This window comes from Dysidea avara, chromosome 6 (genome assembly GCF_963678975.1).
Source record: "Dysidea avara chromosome 6, odDysAvar1.4, whole genome shotgun sequence".
In the NCBI taxonomy this organism is placed as follows: Eukaryota; Metazoa; Porifera; class Demospongiae; order Dictyoceratida; family Dysideidae; genus Dysidea; species Dysidea avara.
Genome location: NC_089277.1, coordinates 11,856,913 through 11,879,640, shown reverse-complemented (window position 1 = coordinate 11,879,640; position 22,728 = coordinate 11,856,913). Strand labels below are relative to the sequence as shown.

The following is a 22,728-nucleotide window of genomic DNA, read 5'->3' as shown; positions in this document are numbered from 1 at the left end:
TATTTAATGTGATTTGAAAAGTTATATACAATAGAAAGTTATGAGTCTGTCATGAAAAGTAGGCAAATTTTATGTGCTCACATGACCTATTTTTGTAGGCCTGGTAACATAATATTGCTTTTTAAATTGATTAAAAAGTAGCACTGTTAGCAGTTTGGGGTCCTAAAAAACATTACTTTACCAAAATAACCACTGATGGTAGTTCAGTGGAAGCTTCTTATGCTGATCTGTTTCTAAAAATGATACTGTGTATGCCAGTATCAAACAGTGTACTTGTGTGATAATGATTAATAATCAACTGTAAATTGGAGGCCAGGTTCAAGGCTGCCCAGGTCCAGTCATGGATTTCTTTTCCTTTCTGCACCTTTTCAAACATACTTAATATAATATCTTTAAACAGGCTGTAGGACACCTCTAAGCTGTTGGTAAAGCCTTAAAACAAATATTAATCAATTCAGTATAAGTGTCTTAAACACACGGAACCAAGGCAATAAATTACTTTCTTCAATTCATAGCTAGATCTTATCATTTATTTTATAGTAGCTGGTCTCCTAAGCATGTTATGTATAACAATTTACTAGCCCAACCATGCAGTAAGGAATTGTTTTGTAGACATTATGTGTTCCTCAGTCTCAGTTGACTGAGGGCAAGAACCTTATGAATCATTCTGATCAATGCCATAATATTATATTGCATTGGTGATACAATTTGATATGGAAATGTATATATTACTTGTGGCATATAAATGACTGCATGGTGAGCATGAACTACAAAGAACAAAACCCCATTTAAGTACAACAATAATAAAATAAAAACTAAAGAAAATACACATTACCAAAAGCTGTGATCATATTGTTCAGTATATGTTAATTTTGTGTTTAGTTAACTGGATATGGGTATATGGAATAATATTCTTACAAGTGATGTTCAGCTGCTGTGCTGGATATATATACACATGCAGGTGTATGTCTAATAACTAATGTATACATTTTGAACTACTCACATTTTCATACATGATGATTAGTATACAATTATAATTATGGCATTTGTACATATATAACTTTCTAAGCAGATTCACAGGAGAAAATTTTGATGCAACAATTCAGACTGTCACAGACATAGCTGTTACCATCAGTGCCTATAGCCACTCCCCGTGGATTTAGAAATTGAGCATTGCCAGTTCCTTTTGATCCAAACTGATGAACACATGTGCCATCTTTACTGTAAACTAACACACGATGATTTCCAGTATCAGTAACCAGAACAAAGCCATCTTCATTGATAGTCAGACTACGTGGGCCACTTAACTTTTTCGTGCCATAATTTCCCATGTATTCTCCACGCAATGTGAAAATTCTTATACAGTTATGGCCACAATCAGTAGTAAGCAATTGGTTATTTTTATTAACAACCACCCCATGGGGGTTGTCCAGTAATCCCCTACCAATGACTTGACAATACTGGCCATTGGTTTGGTACTTTACAATACAATTGAGGTTTGAATCAGCAACAAACACATTATTGCCATGAACTGTGATGCCCACTGGAGAGTGTAGCTGTATACCACCATGTTGCCCAAAGTGAAGAAGATAGTTGCCACCTATGTCAAACTTTACAATTCGATGATTATTGCAATCAGCAATATACAGATGGTTGTTTTCATCAAATGCAATGCCACAAGGGCCATCCAGTTGATTTTTATGTTTTCCTTTACTACCAACTTTCCAAAGCAACTGGCCATCTTTGTCAAACACATGCACACAGTGGTTCAGATTATCTGCTACTGCCCAGGCACCATTATTTGCAAATGCTATGCCCCAGGGTTTTCCCATCTTGCCACCACTGTTAACTATGTTGCAAGGTGCTCTCATTGCTGGGTAATTTTTGCAGACAGAAATGTTGTAAGGACTACCTTTGATTTGTTGCCCATTAATGGTCACAAACATCTTTAGTACTCCAAGGTGTTGTGGCAAGAAGGATATATTGTAGCTGCCATCATTATTATCCTTGACTTGCACAGTAGTCTTGGTACCTTCGCTTGACTCCAGCCTCACTGATACTTGGCTTCCTCCCTTAGGGTAGCAAACACCATTGCCATACCTTGTAACAAGTGAAAAATCTGCATTTACCCCTACAAAGGCACATGGTTTAGGATTTGATAATTCAGACTGCAGAGGATCAACATGGAATAATAATTCACCAAACTGTGGAAGAGACATTTTGGTTGGATAAAATTGCAACGAACTAGTCAGCATGGATTGACGAGGGTTTAGTTTCTCAAATCTGCTAGTAAGTTGCTTCATTTGGTCAGTTAATTCTTTCTTGGATGACAGTACCATTTGTTGGTCAGTACTTTTTTTGACGGAGTCATTCAGCACTTTTAGCTGATTAAGTTGAGTTAACATAATTTGTATCTCACCTAAATGTTCCACAGATGATTTCTCAATGGCAGCTATTTTACAGTTTACTTCTTCCATCTTGTGTTGCTTTTGATCCATTAACTGCTGGTACAATTCATCATAATAGGAATTAATTTGATTTTTTGCCTCCCTGCCTTGTTTCTTTAAATTGTCCATAGTTGATTTGAAATTTTCATAAGTTTCAGAGAGAGTCTGTATCATCATGTCTATTGCTGTTGTGTTCTCTTTCAACTTTCTCTTGTATTCATTGGTTGTACGCTTTAATGAATTATAGTTGTGGCCATTGTGAGTTTTAACTGTACAGTAGAAACACACCAGATCCTTGCAAGTCTCACAGTAATATGCTATTTCATTTTCATGCTCCTTGCATTGTACTTCTTTCATTGCAGATCTGGGCATGGTTTGGAGCAGTGTTCTATTGTTTGAGCTGATGTCAGTTAATCCAATGATGCCATGGCCATGAGATGTGCATGGTCGCTTCATGTGATATTCCTTGCACACTTGGCAGAGAAAATGAGAGCAGTCAGGGCACAAAGCTACCACAGGATCATCATGCTCACAATTGTCACATTTCACTGGTTTTTGCTTTTCTTCACATTTCAAATGATTTGTTTTTAGTATTAACTGATCCACGAGCTGGTTAATAAAAAAGTTATTCTGCAAACTTTTCACTCCTCCAGCAGGAACCATTGTTTCCTTTCTGCACTCAGGACATGCAATCTTGGAGTCTTCCATTATCTTCACCAAACATTCTTCACAATAGAAATGGTAACATGACAGATACTTGGGGCTTTTGAACAGTCTACGACACACTGGGCAACTGAGAGCTTCTGTTGTCCTCTTCAAAGTTTGATCAGGAGCAATACAAGTTGACATGGCCTTAAATCCAGGCAGCTACGTACAGACGGCTAATATTCCTCGTGCTATTCGTATGCCTACGATTTAATATACATAATATAGCTAGTAGTAATATAGCTAGTGATAGCACGACCTACCTTGCCTTTGATCCGGATTTGATTGAGGGAATCGTGCTAAAATATCGAAACTGTGACAAGAGAGACTGGCAACTCGTGCACACAGGTCAGTATAATCAAATGTGCCCGACTTGATTATAGCTTCCCTTTTCTTTCGTCTAAATATATATTTAGCTAATAATGAAGGCAGGGAAAATCTTGTTAAATGCCCCTAGGAATGTAAATGAAACAAAAATCCCCGCTGTTGCAAAAGCTAACTCTTCATGAGCTAAGGGGATTTCCCATTCACTATAATTATTCGCATTGTTTGGCGGCGCCCGTACCTGTGTGGGCATAGATATACTAACCTCAAATCTATCAAGGTTAGTGTATCTATGGTGTGGGAGCGGTCACCGCAAACATTTGCATACCGTACTTAATGGATGGGCTTCCCCAATTGACTCATTTTATACAGCTGGGGTAGGAAGATTCTTGCTCAAGGAGACAACAATTTACTGGACAACTATCACATCACTCTAGTGCATCCACTGTTGCTACTTGACTCTTGAACTTGGTTTCATAGTAATATTAATTACATGGAGTGTGGCCATGCAGTACCATCAGCAATTTTCATCAGTTTGCGCAATCACAGGACTGACTTCAGCATGCAGTACATGGCTATTTAAAACTAGAAGTAAGAATTACAGTTGGAATGCATTTTATTGTCTCTGCTCCAAAAAGCAAATGCTAACTATTCTTGTCTTGCTCAGCAGTGTTGGGTTAGTTGTGGAACTCCAGGTTCAGCGACTCAAGTGTGCCTGAGTGGTACACAGGCATCCCTAGAATGCTTTCTTTAGAGAATATGTAGAGGCACAAAACCAGAGACATGATTAGGCCTTTACAAGGTCAACTGGACATACTTGAGTGCATTCAAACATTGCAGACCAAACATGGTTGAAATAACTAATATACGAAGCAAAGCATAGTTACGTAAATGCTGAGGTTACATATTTATTCTATTGAAGGGGACCAATCCATCATAGCAAATAAGGATCACTACCACCCCCATAGTTCCACTGACAATTCCCTTATCTTATATACAAGCATCTTTATGTAATCTGTTGCCCTAAAATATTTTATAAAGCATTCCCTTACACATAACAATGTCAAAACATTACATCAGCATTGATGTACTGTTTTAGCACATTGATGTAATGTGACACCCTGTCATCTACATAATGAAGAAAATAGTTCGTTCCTATAAAAAGAGAACACACACAAATATTATGCAAGATAAATAATTAGTGCTCACTTGGTAGCATCACTCATGTACAGTAGTCACTTTTACTACGGTGAATAGGTGTCATAAAGTTGACAAGTTTGGAGTGAATTTCTCATTCCCTGCCATGACCAACAATTACAATTGTAACATTTTGTCTTGTTACCTGCAAATACAAGCATTTGTGTTACACCACTGTATGTTGGCCACTAACAAGATGTGAACTATTTGAAGGCTTCTAGTCTTCTACCTTGTATGGTACAAAGCACAAAAAGTTTGCATTAGCAACCATAAAGTATAGTGGCACTTATAGAAACTTGCACCAGTCGTACCTCTATTCTAACAGTGACACACAGGGATATAATCAATACATTTCTAGGAAACTTGTGCACTCTTATCACTTCTCTATAAGGACAAGTTTTTAATATTACAATAGGGAAATCATCCAAATGAAGCCATACACAGAACCATGCATGACTTAGTACGTACCACAAGATGAAGTAATCTTTTCAAGTAGTACCTACACATATTGTGTGTGTGTGTGTGTGCTGTCTGGTCATTGTTACATATACTCCATGATCACTGCTGGAATTAGGGCTGGGAGATTATATTGATTCTGGGATTAATCTCTGAACATCGTCATGTTGATGTTTATTGTAAATAATCGTGTTGTGGTATCACATGCAAATGAATGCAAATGGTGGCACATACTGTTGTGGAAGAACTCAATCTGGAAAACAAGCCTACAACTGTAAGATAGTTCATTGTCTGAATACTTTTTTATTAGTTTAAAAACTTGCCTGTTAGAAACCATTATTGCTAAGGCTATTTATTATACTGTTTATATCAAACTATAACTGCAGAAGTACACAATGCCACTTTATTTAGCTAAAATAAATAATTACACAAAGTTGTACATGTAGGATGCTACTGATGTTCATAAAGTTATAACATTGTGATAGTTGTCATAACTGAGATATGCTGCTTCCTACTATTGTGAAAGTAGCAAATTTCACAATTGCTGGAATGTTAAGCACAGTAAATCAGATCACTTTTCACAAACAGAAAGGAGTTCTTGACATATATACTATAGTTCCCTACTTATACAGTATCCTCCAACAGCTTTAGGCTCAGGACTTCCAACATGGGGTTTGTCAAAGAAGCAAGGAAAAGATTTTCCGGACCATTGAATCAGAGCTCCAACAATGTTTCAGCTAATTCACTGACACATTGCTAATCTAATCAATCAGTTTGCAGGGATGACATGTCATTTCAAGTGCAATAAGGTGCATTTTAATTGATTTATGGAATATGGATAGCGTGCAACATCAATGATGTTTTTACTGCTCCTCATGTGCACACAAAACATCTGGCACATGAGAATATTGTCTCAAAGGTGTCCTTAGGAGACACAAGTGCACAAACAAATTTGGAATTTTCAACTAGAGTAGGGACCATAGCACATCGATAAAAAGTACTGAAACAAGCTGGAGTAGTCCATGATATTAAATCACAGTAAAGAAGTGTTATATCCCTACTGTGCTCAAGATACTGAAATGGAAATGCACAGTAAGGATATAACACTTCTTATTGTTTTACTGTGATTTAATACCATGGACTACTCCAGCTTGTTTCAGTACTTTTTATCAATGTGCTATGGTCCCAAATTTTGTTTGTGCACTTGTTTGTTGACTTTTTTTGCAAGTAATTATTATGACTGGTGAACCCATGCATACTGCATCTGAAATGGTGCCGTGTGCCCCAGCTATATTAATTATTGTCTGAAAAGTGAAGTATCCACTATGTTTCATCGCCAGCTATGTTCAACCCGTTACACAGCATTTTGAATCAATAACTGTTCGAAAAGCACCTCCACTACCAAAAGAAATGGTGCCGTGCACCCCAGTTGTATCGATTATCGTCTGGCTGAAAAGTGAAGTATCCATTATGCTTCATTGTTGGCTATGTTCAACCCTGTTACACAGCAGTATGAATAAAGAACTGTTTGAATAGCACCTCTGCTAACAAAATAGCCACTATGAAAAATATGGATGACTTCTGTTACAAAGGGAAGCCATCACGTGCTACCACCAAATTGACACTTCGCTGTCAGCAAAGATGAATGGGACACAAAGGAAGACACTAGTAAGTCATGAAGAGTACTGTGGTATGCCAAAAGGCACCTTTCGGGCTGAAGCAACATTGAAAAGTGAAAAAAATCAAGCCCGTAGCCTTAGCCGTTATCGAGTTACACTTGTCTGAAGGCACCAGTCAGTCAGTTACTCAGTCAGTAGAAAATTCCATTAAATATATATTTTTTAATTCTGTAGCAACTTGTTCGTTTGGGCTTAGTTTTACCTAACCGATACTGCCTCATCGTTGTCAGGGGAAATTGAGGCTGTTTTATGGGTGATATTATTTCATGGGTCACGCCTACTCCTTTATGGTTCCTACTATACAGTAACATCGCACTGTATGATGCATGCTGGCATGTTATTTTACAACATTTATTATATAGGAGCTCTTGTAAACGCTTTGTCAGATATACTGAGGCTGTAACTACCCTTAGGCTATATTTCAATAGGTTCTGTTGGCAAATATACAATGGACTATATTGTAAATGGCATAACAGACACCTATGTTTACATGGAAACAGATACCTGATTTTTCTGCCTTTACTGGCACGTGTGTCCACAGTTTTCTTTGCTCTTCTTCTCATCTTCTGTAACTCCAACAACTGCCTGCAACCATACATATAGTCACCTTCCTACAACAAACTCAAAATACCTCCCCATAGCTACTGGGTCGCTGGTGTCAGTTAGCTTCATCTTGCCGTTTATCAGTGCTTGAAGTAACTATTTGTAATTGTCATAAAGAACACAGATGCAAAATTGCACGTTTTACGTACCTGACGATAGAAATCATCGTCATAAAATATTTCTTCCTCATAATCTCTGAGATGGACATCATGTGATAGATCTAATGATTCAGGTGTTTTCCCTAGTATCTTGTACTGCGATCTCTTCACTAGTCTGGGTGTGTCCTCCATTACCTGGCATCATATCATAATATACTGAACAAAATAAGAAGGAACCTTGGACATCCTGGAATGCATATGGACCCCTTAACAACCAGGAGCCTATCCATGGTCTCATTTGTAATCCGTATCAGTGTACACACATTTAGACCCCAGAAACCAGGACACCTTATTAAGGTTTATAATCAGGGTACTTGTCTGTGGTCTCATTTACATTAATGCTTCATGGAAATACAATAAGCACACTTGTCTATGGAATCATACATACAGTACACAGAAAAGCATAACAGACCAACCAAGGTTTTCTGCTCTCAACTATATTCCTCCTTTTAAGGTAACCAGATATGTTACCTGGAAATCATAAACACAGATTCCCAAACACTGTAGCTATGTGCATATTCATCAAAATTCACATTGTAAGCAATTTTACACCTAGCGACTCTGGAATCAAGACATCTTCCTAATAAGTGATAAAGGGTTTTACCATTCATGGTAAAATATTAATTAATAGTGAACATCATTTCTGTATAAATCATATAATTTCCCTTTTGAACAGTACCTACCAACATTCTTGGCCTAACAGTAGTTTATTCTAGAATGACATCATCAGCAGGGACTGAAGGGCTATCTATGCGCCTGCAAAATATTGTTCTCTATAATACAGGCTGAGATAAGTATGCACAAGTTACATGGTCCCATTTTTAGTGTACACACATTTAGACCCAGGACACCTCATTAATGTTAATAATCAGGGTACTTGTCATTTGTATCGTTATTTCCACTGAAATATATAAGCATAGAGAATTACACTATATTATATACAACCAAGAGTACAAAATAGGGTTTTTATTATGTACTCTTGATACAACAGGCCGACCATCTGTCATAAGGTTCTCCATACTATAATTAGTTCCCATTTAAGGTAACCTGCAGATACATCACCTGGAACTTGGGATTATATGTGCATATTTATCATTGCTTTGAAAAAAATTCGTATTGTATAACTGCATGTAAGCAAAGTTCTAATATTAAAAGTATCACTAAACCTAAGGACCCTGGAATCTAGATACCTTCCTAATAAGTGATAAAGGGGTTTTACCATTCATTGCAAAATATTAACTACCAATTTTTTTAAATCATAATTTCCATAATTTCCCTTCTTGAACAGTACCTACTAACATTCTTGGCCCAATAGTAGTTTATTCTAGAGCGACATCATCAGCAAGGGACTGAAGGGTTATAGCTCCTACAAGATGATTGTTTTGTGTAATACACAGTATGAGATAAGTGACCACAAGTTACAAACTGAAAACCACAAGTGAGGTCAAAGTTGTGCTCAGCAAGTTCAAAATCAACTTTTCACAGTTTTCCTTTTGAACAAATTGCAGAGGTGTATGAAAATAAGTCAGGCACAGGCGCTGGGTGCTAAGGCAGAAGGCAGACTCACCGGCAGAGTTCTGGGGGCTTCCCCAGACGTTAATAAAATTTTCAGAATTACATGGCTCAAAATCATTGGAAAGTACACATTAGTGGACAAAACAGGATCACTTACATACACATAGCACAGTAGCTACTTGCAAATATGTATTACCTATTATAACATTGTAGCTGTGCAGTACAATTTACAATTGTACTGGTATAAGGTGTCTCATTATGTAACTATGTGTATACTACTCTAGATTAGAGAAACTGCTTTGGCCAAATTATTGAGTTAAACCAAAAATTGATCAATCAGTCATCAGTATTAATTTATCAGATCTAGTTGTTTCATTTTGGATTTCAGTGACTAAATGCTTTTAACAAAAAATCAATGGCAGTTATTTTACAGTTTGGAATATGTAGCTAATAACAAGCTGTTGTTCAGTTAACAGGCACTCCCAGACAGCTTAACTTTTAGTACACTAGAGAAGGACTTCTCAAGCAGTAAAGCTACCATCAATAAAGGCAAAAAATTTAGAATTTTCAACTAGATTATAGGGACCATAGCACATCGATAAAAAGTACTGAAACAAGCTGGAGTAGTGCACGATACTTAATCACAGTAAAACAATAAGAAGTGTTGCTCGTTTCAGTATTTTTTACTGATGTGTTATGGTCCCTACTCTAGTTGAAAATCCCAAATTTTCCTGTGTACTTGTTTGTTTTTGTAAATATTTATTATGACTGGTGAACCCATGCATACCGCATCTGAAATGCTGCCGCGTGCCCCAGCCATATCAATTATCGTCTGAAAAGTGAAGTATCCATTACGCTTCGTTGTCAGCTATGTTCAACCCGTTACACAGCATTTCGGATCAAGAACTGTTTGAAAAGCACCTCTGCAATCCATGCGTACCAAAAGAGAGAAATAGTACCATGCCCCAGTTATATCAATTATCATTTGGAAAGTGAAGTATCCATTACGCTTCGTTGTCGGCTATGTCCAACCTGTTACACAACAGTATGAATCAAGAACTGTTCGAAAAGCACCTCTGCATTCAAAATAGCCACTATAAAATACAGACGATTTCCGTATGAAGGAAAGCCATCACATGCTATCACCAAATCAACACTTTTCGTTGTCAGCAAAGATGAATGGGACACAAAGGAGGACACTGGTAAGTCCATGAATGCATTGTACATACTGCAATATGCCAAAAGGCACCCTTAGGGCTGAAGCGATGTCAAACAGTGAAAAAATCAAGCCCGTAGCCTTAGCCATTATTGAGTTATGCTTGTCTGAAGGCATCAGCCAGTTACTTACTCAGTCAGTCAGTTACTCAGTCAGTAGAATATTCTGTTAAAAAAAATTTTTTTTTAAATTCCGCAGCGACTTGTTGAAAGCATTTTGGGTTGATTTGAAGGCTTGTTTGGGCTTAACTAATACTGCCTCAACATCGTCAGGGAAAATTGAGGCTGGAATTTGGCTGATGTTATCTCGTGGGCCACGCCTACTCCTTTGTGGTTCCTACTATACAGTACTATCGCACTATACTGACACACATAGCTGAGTTGACATTGAGACAAGCTCTTACAATACTGTTAGCAGTAACCTTCTTATTTCACATTATCCATGTTAGTCCTGCTACTAGTGGTGCTTGCTGTGTTATCACCTTCTCTTTCGTTACTTTCATAAATGTTATAACTGCAGGAATGGGAGTCCGAAGGCGAATCCTATTTATCTCTGCATGTGGAACAAATGTGTCATTGTGATGGATTGTGAATTCATCGTTTCTATACTTCTTCCAGCTAGCCTACAGTGAGCTGCAACATCAGAATTGTTAGCATCACTACTGAAAAAGTCTTGTCTGGTCACATGATCCATTTTAATTACTCTGTGGTGCACGCAGGCAAATTTGTAAGGGTGCTCCAGCACCCACTGCACCCATGCTTCCTATTCCATTGCTGAAAGTGTGTTTATACTATATTAATTTGTCACAGAGACAAGTTTTGCCTTACAGCGATCAGCATTCAAGCTGCACTATATTTAGCAACAAACTGTTTGAACACTGATTTAGATTCTTTCACACATAAACAGGATATTTACATGTAAGGATGGTACGTTAGCATGATTCTGATATTGCATAACCCTAACATCAATATTATTGTCAGCTAACCCGATTAATTTGAGTGACAACTGATCGGTTGAATTTCATGAATTCCTTGTTGCTAATGACAAGGCCACTAGCTAGGTGTGTCCGATCCTGCCACTTTGTGATCACAAGATCACAATGATCCTTCAGGGAATGCTGCATCTTGGACAGGTACTCATCATCAATCCCTTCTTGTTGTTTATGTGATGAAGTAGCAGTGGACTTTGGTACAATGCGCTCAGTGTCAGGGTTTTGTACTATCACTAACTTGTTCATCAGCTCTCTCAGTTGCTTTTCCACTAAAATAACAACAGATATACAAGTCAGGAATGCTAACTATTTTTTGTAGGTGGTTACAATGAAACCTGTGTGACTAGACAGAATTACATTAATTCAATAGTAAAACTATAAATGGTACCAGGTACTACAGGGTACAGGCAATAGTAGTTATTACAGCACTACACAATATACAGCACCACAACATCAATCATTAATTAACATATGCAGTGAAACCCGAGTAATAAGAGAGAGAATGTCTAATGCCTAATGCTGTGGAAAATTATAAAATGGCTTCTTTTTCATATAAGGTATAGAGTAAAGTGTTTGTTCATCTCCTTACCATGGTTACATGATGATGACGATTTGAGAATGTTTAAAGGTTTTTATCCCACTGAACCAGCAAATCACCCAAGACTGAGTGAGAATAATATAACGGACAGTACTCTTTCAATTATAGTATGTTTGGCTGTGAGTCCATGTGTGTGTGTGTGTGTGTGTGTGTGTGTGTGTGTGTGTGTGTGTGTGTGTGTGTGTGTGTGTGTGTGTGTGTGTGTGTGTGTGTGTGTGTGTGTGTGTGTGTGTGTGTGTGTGTGTGTGTGTGTGTGTGTGTGTGTGTGTGTGTGTGTGTGTGTGTGTGTGTGTGTGTGTGTGTGTGTGTGTGTGTGTGTGTGTGTAGCAGGTACATCTCACTGACCATAAACATCATCACACTAATCCGCACACTGTTTGTTTGTATGGCCATGTTTCATTATTGCAAATGTGGAAAAGTTCAATGAGCTAACCACACTCGATAGCTCGTAACTGGGGCAACCACTATATCTATGTAATTACAATTTGTTAATATGGAGCCATGATGGTGCAGTTGAAAATTCCAAGCAAAACTTCACCTTCTGTAATTAGTTTCTCAGGTTCTAACAGAGTTATCCTTGAAGATATCAGCCATGCTTTAACAACAGTGCTGCTCCTTCTCGCTTGATACTTATGTTTGCTACATACTGTATGCGGAGCAAAATATTACTAGGCAGTCTACATCATGCAGTAGGTTACAGAACTACATAGCACATACATACATACATACATACATACATACATACATACATGTAACATTTTCACACCTCAGATCTAAGGAGCCACCCGGGCTACATTTCGTATGTAGCCCAGCTAGCCAGGCTACAACCAAAATGTAGCCAGGCTGTGATTATACAAGGGGTAGTCATCTCCATACCACCAATTGATGCACTTGTGACCGGGATCAAGATTTAATCAAGTGATCAAGGGGTATTTTTGCAGTGAATCAAGTGATCAAGGCATCCACAAAAGTGGCAATCAAGCACCTTTGAAAGCTAACTTTGGGAAACACGAGGATTTACTAAGCTTTTACAGTTGACGGTCAAGAATCAAGGCTCTTGGAAATATGAAATCAAGTGATCAAGGCAATATTTTTTGCCATCAAACTTCTTGATCCCAATCGCGAGCGCATCAATTGGCGGTATGGAAATGACTACCCCTTGTTATATAGATGTTGATGCTGAAATCAATTGTGAGGATCGATCAACATTCATGTGATTAGGATGCACGACTTAGGATTCTGCTATGAAAACCACTCAGACGGAGAGCGTTTTGTTATCCTTGCCATCCTACGAGTTGAAAAACGTTGGGCTAAGGTGAAAACTAGTGCTATAGCTTATTCATCGATCGTTTCTGCACACTTTCGAATATGGACATGCCACCATCACGAAGCTACCACTCTGCATGGAGTAACTACTCTACAAGCAAGCTTAACCTTTAGTGAACTACGTAGATTTTCCACAAATGATTCAATAACACTGACTAAAACATTAAACTCGTGTAACGGAAATTCTCCGTGATATCTCTAGGATGTGTCCGTTTATCATAATCGAATGTAACCATTTTGTACTAGCTGCTGACCCATAATCAAAAATTTTAGGTATGCATATATAATACATCCAATGGCTGCACTCGTATTGGCTTGGGTGATTGATCGCCCTGTACAGGCTATCAGCCTAATAAGTTTTACATATTAGCTGCAACATCGGCATTCAGGCTTTGCCTAATATGTATGCCCTCTGCCCTCATGCCCATGTTACAAATATTACATACATACACATACCGTATGCTACTGAATCAGTGGCTGGTTGCTTGCCATGTTCCACAAACTCTGGACACACCTCATGTGATGGCAACCTGTTGCTGATGGTGAGCATCTTCTGGAGATAAATACAAACTTCTAGCAGTTTTTCCCATAGTTCTGAAAGAATATGGATTGCATACTTAAACAGTTTGATCAGCTGTTGTGCATTTTGCAACACCAAACCATTGGCCAACATGTCAGAACACTGTTACATTGCCACCATATCTAGCTCTCACAGAATTATAGGGACAAAACCTATTACAATATTTTCAAAATTAAACACAATTCAAAATGCCAACACAATTATTATGCATTAATGCAGTTGTAAAATTCTCAATCCTCAGGAAGCTAAGCTGCATTTATCAGAAAACTCAGGAATTACACATACAGACATAACAATTCGTATATGTTTAAATGACTGGTAGTCACCTGTATAGGAACTAAATATCTCTACAGAACAAAACAACCTGTAGCTAACATCAACAAATTTGGGTGAAGTCAATGTTAGAGTTAAATTGTACAGTATATTGGCAGTTTACTCTTCCTTACCTATCTGTTGTTTGGCAGCTTTTCCCTTTGCAATATCAGCCGAGATGTCAGGTATTGAAAATGGCTTCTTGGTGTCTGGTGATCCACTAGCATCATCATGTGATCCTGGTTCTGGTGGCTCATCTCCATTCTCCATGTCCCATTCTATTTCACCATCTCCATACTCTAATTCCTGTTCCTGATCTTCACATTCCATACCTGTGTAATATTCCACATGCAACTAAAGACAAAGTAACTATGTGCCCCTAGGAAAAATGGTCATGCATCTATATAATTATGACCTACAGCTTGCATAATTAAACATGAGACCACTAACACTTGTACATAAATTCATTTGTCATAAATGATGAGAAGTATAGTGAACTATATGTGTAGGTTTACACACCATTACTAAAGCCATAGACAGCTGGGTGATTAAGGATAGTTCCAAGGCATGGATCTAATGCACACTACAGAGGTTGACTTTAAGCTAAATAACCAGTTTTGTCTTTGAATATCTAGCAGTAGAGCAGTTTCACATGATATCACAATGCAGTTTCTATAAAGTACGTAGCCTACACAAACGTGACCATGGTCAAGTGATGATAGTCAGTAGACAAGGCCAATTTTAATATCAAACATAGTATATTTAGTAGGGAGGTCAAAGAGTGTATTGCATGAAATCAGTTATTGACTGGTTTCCTGAAATCGTTTCTGTCTGTTTGCATGTACCTATACACTATCTGTGTTTATCCATACACACCCACACAAGCAACCCATCACTTGGTAAAAGCTAGCATCACCATGTGAAAAATATAGGATAAATGAAGCCTGAATAAAAAAAACCCAAAAAATTGTATAGGAAAGCATTGTTCTGTTGAGGTGGTCATGGGTGTACACAATGGTCGGCAATGACCAGCACTAAAATAAATAATCACCACCACTATCACTCACCAACCACTACACATTTGCATGATTAACACAAGCTAACCACATCTTATCCTACAACTCTGAATAGAAGATACGGAGGCTCAACTTCTTGAATCAGTTGCTGTCTCTGTTCCAATAGCCTTTCAAATAAGCTGTCGTAGTAAGCATCAGTTCTTTTACTCACATCTTTACCTTGTCTCTTCACCTGCCCCTTCATAGTTTCAATGCTTTTGTGTGCATCAGTATAAGTGGTGATCATCACATCAATCACAGAAGTGTTTTCTTTAATGGTTCACTTGAGTTTGTTTGCCATTCGTTTAATGGTATTATGTCTGTAAATACTGTGATATTTCACTGTACATGATGAGCAGACAAGTTCTTCACATGTCTCACAATAGAAAATCACTGTCATGTCCTCTGCATCGCAGCATCTTCACTCTGGATATATTTTGCTCAACCTTTTCAGCTGACTCGAGATTGTTTAGTGGAACTATGTCATATCCACGGGACAGCTTGCCACGTTTGTGATAATTGTTATAAACTGGCTTGGCAGAGAAAATAGTTACAATTGAGGTGGCAATAAGAAACCACAGGATCGTGCAGCTTCATCACAGCTATCACATTAGTCTCGTGTAGCCAGGCCCTTTTCTTTCTTTTGTGTGGGGGCGAGGAAAGAAAAGGGTCTGGTGAACATAGTATAGCATTGTCGTTGGGCTATCCCAAGGTTGTGGGGATTCTACTGCGCAGCTTCCGGATTGCTGTTTGGTGCAAATGACGTGATCTGCTGCATTTACGTCCTGTTACTATAGATATTTCAGTAGTAGCTATGGTAACAGGATGCAAATATTAACAAATCACGTCACTTGTACCTATCAACAATCCGGAAGCTGCACAGTAGAGTCCCCACAATCTCGGGATAGCCAACGACGAAGCTACACTATGTTCACCAGACCCTTTTCTTTCCCGCCCCCACACAAAAGAAAGAAAAGGGTCTGGTTACGCGAGACTACTATCACATTGCACTTCTTCACTGTCTTACTGAATGTGAACTCATCCATCATGCGATTGATAAAGAAATTGCTTTGAAAATTCTTTACTTTGTTCTTTACTCCTCCTGTAGCTTCTTGCCTGCACTCGGGACAAGTGATCTTGAATCGTTCCATAATCTTCTCTAGACATCCTTGACAATAGTAATGGTAACCGGAAGGAACTTGGGATTCTTGAATGATTGACGGCAGACTGGACAGCTTAAATGGTCGGCAGTTTTCTTGATATGAAAAGAACTCGAAATAGTGATGTTAGCGAAACAAGGGGGTGACACACAGACTCACTGTAGGTATATCTGCGACCGCGGTCAAAGTCTAAGTCAAAGGTCAAGGCCACCAAAATCGTGCCAATTCAACGGTCAAGGGTCAAAGCTTCCAACCCACAATCGAAAAGTGCTGAAATATCGTTGCTAAGTCACCGGTAAAAGGTCGAAAAAGGCTCTTAGTCACAGGTCAAAGCGAAAATTCGGCCGGTCAAGAGTTTGACCGCGGTAGCAGATCTACCTACAGCGCGTACCTACGTGACACCCCCTTGCGAAATCAGTTGTCGTGGTTCACTCTGAATCACTATAGCAATAGCTAAGGCCACTCCAAATAAATTCTCTGTTTCCCGTCCTAGACTCAAGCATATTTACATGCGGGCGGGCGGTCCATTTCCATCATTTAAACGAGTAGCTAGTTATAAGTTACAAGATTAGGTAGGGTCCGCAACGCGAAAAATCGATATCCTCCAATCAACTACCTAACTATTGTCATGTGTTAGGCTAAGTGTAACTTGAATAACACCAGCGTGGCAACCAAGTTTGTCACTTTCTTCTGGTAGAAAACGATACAAATGTCTTAAAATCACGTGATTTTTCGCTGCAGCGGTTCGTAGGGTTCTTCGTATGCCACGATATTCACTCTCAACATTGTTCAAGTAGTCTATCATCAACTCAAAGTATTGGTGGTTTGATTTTATTGGTAAGTTTCTGGTGGCAGCACGATCTGTGCAGCTTTTTGACGACAGACAAAATGTTTCCTCCTCTGGAGCACAGGACAAGCAGAGCAGCAACTGCGCCGTGGGTCAGCAATGACCAGTACTAGGCAAAGTACCTGCATGCGGAGTATGGTTATAATTGAAGCTTGTTAGCCATCTGGCTGAGCCATCTATATGCTGAAATTCGGCCAAAATGACGCGAATTTTGCAAACAAATACCAGAATGGTTGATACATCAGTGAGACAGTCTCCAACAGCAAGGATACGAAGCTTATAAATGTTCTATACCATATGCGTATTTTGTACCATACGCGTATGGTACATACCATATGCGTATACGCGTACGGTACAACCATACGCGTATGGTACGGAAAATCGTACCATCTGAGTATAGCTAACCTGGTATGCGTATAATATCAAGCAGAAGGTTTTTGCACTGCCGTACCTATTGACTACGCCTGATGGCACTCTGCTTTCATTTCTGTTCGGGGAAGAGGGAGGGGGGAGGAGCTAGTCTTTCTGTTCAGTGAAGATCGAGATACTCTAATAGAGCAATCATATATTTTATTATTATATAATTGCAAGACCTCGCACAGCGAGTATAAATGCAATATACAAATCAAAATATATAGCTACAGCTAGCTAATTACAATTTTACAGTTCATTTATAAGGTTGTTAAACACGGTGATAGATGAAGCTTCAAAAGTCTCTGGTTGCAAGTTGTTCCATATAGCAGTGGAAGGAAAAAAGCTGAATTTATATGTGTCAATTCTAGTGAATGGCAGGGTAAGTTGATCTGATTATAGCTATTCTATTCTCTAGAGCTAAGATCAATTTAGCTTTACTGCGATTACGATATAATTTACTTTACTGCATGATGATGCAAACCTATTTAAAATAAAGCATTCCTTAAAATAAAAGAATAACATGATATCTCGCATGACTATATATAAGTGATGAAACTGACATCTTGATTTAGGGCAATATATGATAAAAACAATCATGAATTCATCACACTGTTGGCAGATCCAGTCTTGAATTGTGTTAAGTCCTGCTGATCTGGTAGGATCTGATGAAATTCTACATTGTCAAAACTAATAAAGGTCAATCATCTGGGTTGGAAGCTTTACGAAAACATGATAACACCTAGCTGCATACAGTATAAGTCTGAAAAGTATAAATCAAAGGAAGGGGATTAAATATAATATGTCTTAATTTATACGTAGTCATTGGTGTATATCTAGCTATAACAATGTATCTCATTGTCTGTTTAACATTTCATTTCATCAAAGCATCTGATTTGATCATTCTAGTTGCTTTCCGTTGGATTTTTTCAAATTTTTGGATGTCTGTTTTATAGTAAGGTCCCCAAACCAAGTTACCATATTCTAAAATAGGACGTACTATTGATTTGTATAAACATGTAAATGAATCTACAGAAATATCCGAAAAGGTCTGTTTAATAAGGCCAAGAAGTCTATTAGCCTTATTAACCACTGCCGAACACTGACTATGAAACTTGAGATTGCAATCAATCAACACCCCCAAATCCTTTTCCTCATTAACCTTAACAATGTCCATCCCATCCATCTTATAACAATATCTTGGATTAAACTGACCTATATGTAGTATTTTACATTTAGAAATGTTGAAAGGCAACTGCCACATTACTGACCATTCAATGCAAGCATTAATATCATCTTGCAGGGAGGATATTGGGTTAGCACGACTAATGCTGGAATATATTTTTGTGTCATCTGCAAATAAAAGAACTTCATTCCTTAATAATGATGGCAGATCATTGATGAAAATTGCAAAGAAGAGAGGACCCAAGACTGATCCTTGAGGTATTCCACTTATTACATTACTCCAACCATGCAGACATTGAACCATTCACAGAAACTCTTTGTCTGCGTCCTTTCAAAAAGTCTTGTATCCAATTAAACAGATTACCTCTAAAACCATATGCATAAATCTTTTTGAGCAACCTTTCATGAGGAACAGAGTCAAAAGCCTTCTTAAAGTCAAGGTACAAAACATCTACTGAATTACCACTGTCCAAAGTCTCTGTCCAATCATCAAGTGCATACAGTACTGTGTCATTAGCTTTGCACAAGCAGTATAATTATGTATAATTCAGTTAGAACTTACTAGCTACCTACCATGCATGTTGTAATTGCTCTCCTTGCTTATTTACCCAATTCTGTTGTAAATTGTCAGTTATCCACACTTATAATTGAGTATATTATATAAGACCATCTGCATGCTTCTGATAGCTAATGTATAAAGTAGTATACATGCACAGTACCATTTATGTAAAGTTCTGCAGACAGAGTGAGATCATGTACATAAGATTTAGGTATTTGTATTTGTATTTGTATTTTAAGGATAAAGGCTTATGCCTGTACATCCATAAACAAAATTAATAATTATTATGCACTTAGCTATTCTAATTACTATACAAAATCAAATAAGCAATTACTGTAGTGTCTGTCGAGCAGTGTTTTAAAATCATTGACAGAGGGAGAATCAACAATAGATTGGGATAATGAATTCCAGTCATTGGTTACTCTGTTACTATAAAAATTAGATCTTGTATACGAATTAGTGTGATGTTTGAATAATTTCCTTGTGTGACCTCTTGTTACAGTAGAAGTGGATGGGGTAAATAAATGATTTTCTATATCATAACTGCCTTTGAGAATTTGGTACAAATATATCAAATCACCCCTTCGTCTACGGTGTTGTAAAGATGGTATGTTTAGATATCTTAATCTGTCGTAGTATGATAAATGGTTGATAGATGGAATCATTAATTCTGGTTGCTTTACGCTGCATTCTTAGAATGTCCATTCATTAGAATGTCCATTCTTAGAATGTCCATTCATTCATTTACATGTTGCTTTACCCTACTGAGCTGCATTCTGGTTGCTTTACGCTGCATTCTGGTTGCTTTACGCTGCATTTAGGTACATTAGTATAGGACTATAGTGGGTATTGCATGGGCATGGCAAGCTAGGATAAAATGCATGTGTGTGCTGATGAATAAATTTATAGTTACAGCTCAGTAGTAAGCAGATTATTGTGTTGTGTTCTAAGTTTGCTCAACTAGAAATACTTGTAAAGACGGCCCATTGTAGCTAGGTGATGGCAAGGCTAGAAGATACTATAATACGCATATGGTACGTACCATACGCGTATGTCTATACCGTACGCGTATGGTACGGAAAATCGTACCGTACGCGTATGGTATGTACCATACGCGTATGGTACATACCATACGCGTACGGTACAAAATACGCATATGGTATAGAACATAAACACCTAACAATACGGCTATCTCGCCCAGTAAACGCATAGAGCAATCCAATGCATGAAATAGGCACTCACGTGATTGAAATTCAAATTGCGGAAATACCCATGAAATCGCTTTCATTTCTGAATAGGAACCATGCAATGTGCTCCTTTTGTAAATATTTGTGTTAATTGTTCACTCAGACGTGGTCTGGGCCAGTGCAGGTGTGTTTTATACTATGATGGTATCGTAGGAAAAGTCTTAGACTGCTGGGCTAGTCGAGATGCTGAATTTAACGCACACAAACTGATTGTCACTTGATTCCAAGTGATTTTAAGGTCATTGGAATAGATTATAGTTGTATTTTCGGAGATTTGAATATCAATCACGTGAGTGCCTATTTCATGCATTGGACTGCTCTATGCGTTTACTGGGCGATATAGTAGTATTGTTAGGTGTTTATAAGCTTCGTATCCTTGCTGTTGGAGACTGTCTCACTGATGTATCAACCATTCTGGTATTTGTTTGCAAAAGTCTCGTCATTTTGGCCGAATTTCAGCATATAGATGGCTCAGCCAGATGGCTAACAAGCTTCAATTATAACCATACTCCGCATGCAGGTACTTTACCTAGTACTGGTCATTGCTGACCCACGGCACAGTTGCTGCTCTGCTTGTCCTGTGCTCCAGAGGAGGAAACATTTTGTCTGTCGTCAAAAAGCTGCACAGATCGTGCTGCCACCAGAAACTGACCAATAAAATCAAACCACCAATGCTTTGAGTTGATGATAGACTACTTGAACAATGTTGAGAGTGAATATCGTGGCATACGAAGAACCCTACGAACCGCTGCAGCGAAAAATCACGTGGTTTTAAGACATTTGTATCGTTTTCTACTAGAAGAAAGTAACAAACTTGGCTGCCACGCTGGTGTTATTCAAGTTACACTTAGCCTAGCACATGACAATAGTTAGGTAGTTGATTGGAGGATATCGATTTTTCGCATTGCGGACCCTACATTAGGTACTGGGCAGTCAGCTCAGCTGGTTTGCCCAGGGGGTGAAAACCCCAAATGGTACAATCAAATACATACATACATACATGCAATTTGATAATTAATTACAGTAGTGAAGGTTAAGTACGTAAATAGATTCATCCAAATTTCTTGATTCTATTATATTAATTGGCAACTCATTCCAGTCTTTAACAGTTCTAGGATAATAACTATATTTATAGGTGTTGAGGGTTGCTTGTGGCAGAATGAAATGATTGGGGTGATGTTGCCTGGTACAAAATTGAGTTCTTTGATAATGTGAGGGGATGGAGATCGGTAGTGTATCATTAATTATTTTATAGAATAGTGTTGATGTTGATGACTGACGGCGTTGTTGTAATGTAGGTATACTAAGAGAGGACAATAATGATGTAACACTATTTCTGGAGTAATCTGATAAAATCCATCGAGCAGCTCTTCTTTGCACCTTTTCTAACTTATAAATGTCAGTGTTATAATACGGATCCCAAACTGGGGCGGCATATTCCATAATTGGTCGAACCAATGTTAAATACGCTGTTCTTTTAGTATCAGATGGGCAGTTGTTTAGGTTTCGTTTAATAAAATTTAGCACTTTGGTTGCTCTGTTACTTACTGTTTGTATATGTGATGACCATGACATAGTGTTATCAATCGCTACACCTAAGTATGTATGGCACTTCTTTATATCGACATTATGACCTGATAAGGTATATGTATATTGTATGGGGTTCAGGGAACGAGTACACCTCAGCACAGCACATTTCTCAACATTTATTTTCATTTGCCATTTGTGAGTCCATTCACATATTTTATGTAAGTCTTCCTGTAACTGCTTTGAATCTTGCGGTGTTGTAACAGTCTTGTAAATAACACAGTCATCAGCAAACAATCGAACTGAAGATGTAATGTTTTCATTTATGTCATTAATATATACATAAGGGGGCCTAGTACAGTACCCTGTGGTACCCCAGACTTAACAGTTGTTGCGCTAGATGATTCTCCATCAACAATTACCCTTTGATATCGTTTGGTTAGCCAGGAAGAGATCCATTGAAGAAGAGGCCCTCGTATACCATAGAATTTTAATTTGTTTAATAGTCTTTTGTGAGGAACTGTGTCAAAAGCCTTAGAAAAGTCTATAAACAATAAATCAGTCTGTTGCTGGCTATTCATAGATCGTTGGATCTCATCTATAAAATCAACTAGTTGTGTTTGGCAGGAG

At 38.1% G+C, this 22,728-nt stretch overlaps 2 protein-coding genes across 4 annotated transcripts; both read right to left on the bottom strand.

The window, feature by feature from the left end:
• Nucleotides 1–676: 676 nt before the first annotated feature.
• On the bottom strand, nucleotides 677–4,057 carry LOC136258684 (tripartite motif-containing protein 2-like). The gene is made up of 2 exons (XM_066052026.1): nucleotides 3,416–4,057; nucleotides 677–3,355 (listed from the first exon to the last, which is right to left on the bottom strand). Exon 2 carries the CDS (start codon nucleotides 3,294–3,296, stop codon nucleotides 1,065–1,067), a length of 2,232 nt encoding a protein of 743 aa, XP_065908098.1. The 5' UTR covers nucleotides 3,297–3,355; nucleotides 3,416–4,057; the 3' UTR covers nucleotides 677–1,064.
• Nucleotides 4,058–4,440: 383 nt separating this feature from the next.
• LOC136258688 (protein AATF-like) lies at nucleotides 4,441–16,557 on the bottom strand. 3 transcript variants are annotated; one of them, XM_066052031.1, is made up of 9 exons: nucleotides 15,175–16,557; nucleotides 14,242–14,439; nucleotides 13,672–13,809; nucleotides 11,286–11,560; nucleotides 7,561–7,704; nucleotides 7,440–7,507; nucleotides 7,313–7,393; nucleotides 4,686–4,774; nucleotides 4,441–4,631 (listed from the first exon to the last, which is right to left on the bottom strand). In XM_066052031.1, the coding sequence occupies exons 2-8, from the start codon at nucleotides 14,435–14,437 to the stop codon at nucleotides 4,768–4,770; spliced, it is 909 nt and encodes a 302-aa protein (XP_065908103.1). In that variant the 5' UTR covers nucleotides 14,438–14,439; nucleotides 15,175–16,557; the 3' UTR covers nucleotides 4,441–4,631; nucleotides 4,686–4,767. The 3 variants fall into 3 exon arrangements, with proteins under 3 accessions (XP_065908103.1, XP_065908104.1, XP_065908105.1); XM_066052032.1 differs by having other exon boundaries at nucleotides 15,212–16,557; XM_066052033.1 differs by having other exon boundaries at nucleotides 4,686–4,818; nucleotides 15,175–16,555.
• Between the last annotated feature and the right edge of the window lie 6,171 nt (nucleotides 16,558–22,728).

Excerpts from the sequence above, each read along its gene's own strand:
- LOC136258688 (XM_066052031.1), bottom strand. The coding sequence starts at position 14,437 with ATGGAATGTGAAGATCAGGAACAGGAATTAGAGTATGGAGATGGTGAA. Across the intron at positions 11,561-13,671 it reads CACTGATTCAGTAGCATACG|TGGAAAAGCAACTGAGAGAG; the intron begins GTATGTGTATGT and ends TTGTTATTTTAG. Across the intron at positions 7,394-7,439 it reads GACCCAGTAGCTATGGGGAG|GCAGTTGTTGGAGTTACAGA; the intron begins GTATTTTGAGTT and ends GTATGGTTGCAG.
- LOC136258684 (XM_066052026.1), bottom strand. The coding sequence starts at position 3,296 with ATGTCAACTTGTATTGCTCCTGATCAAACTTTGAAGAGGACAACAGAA.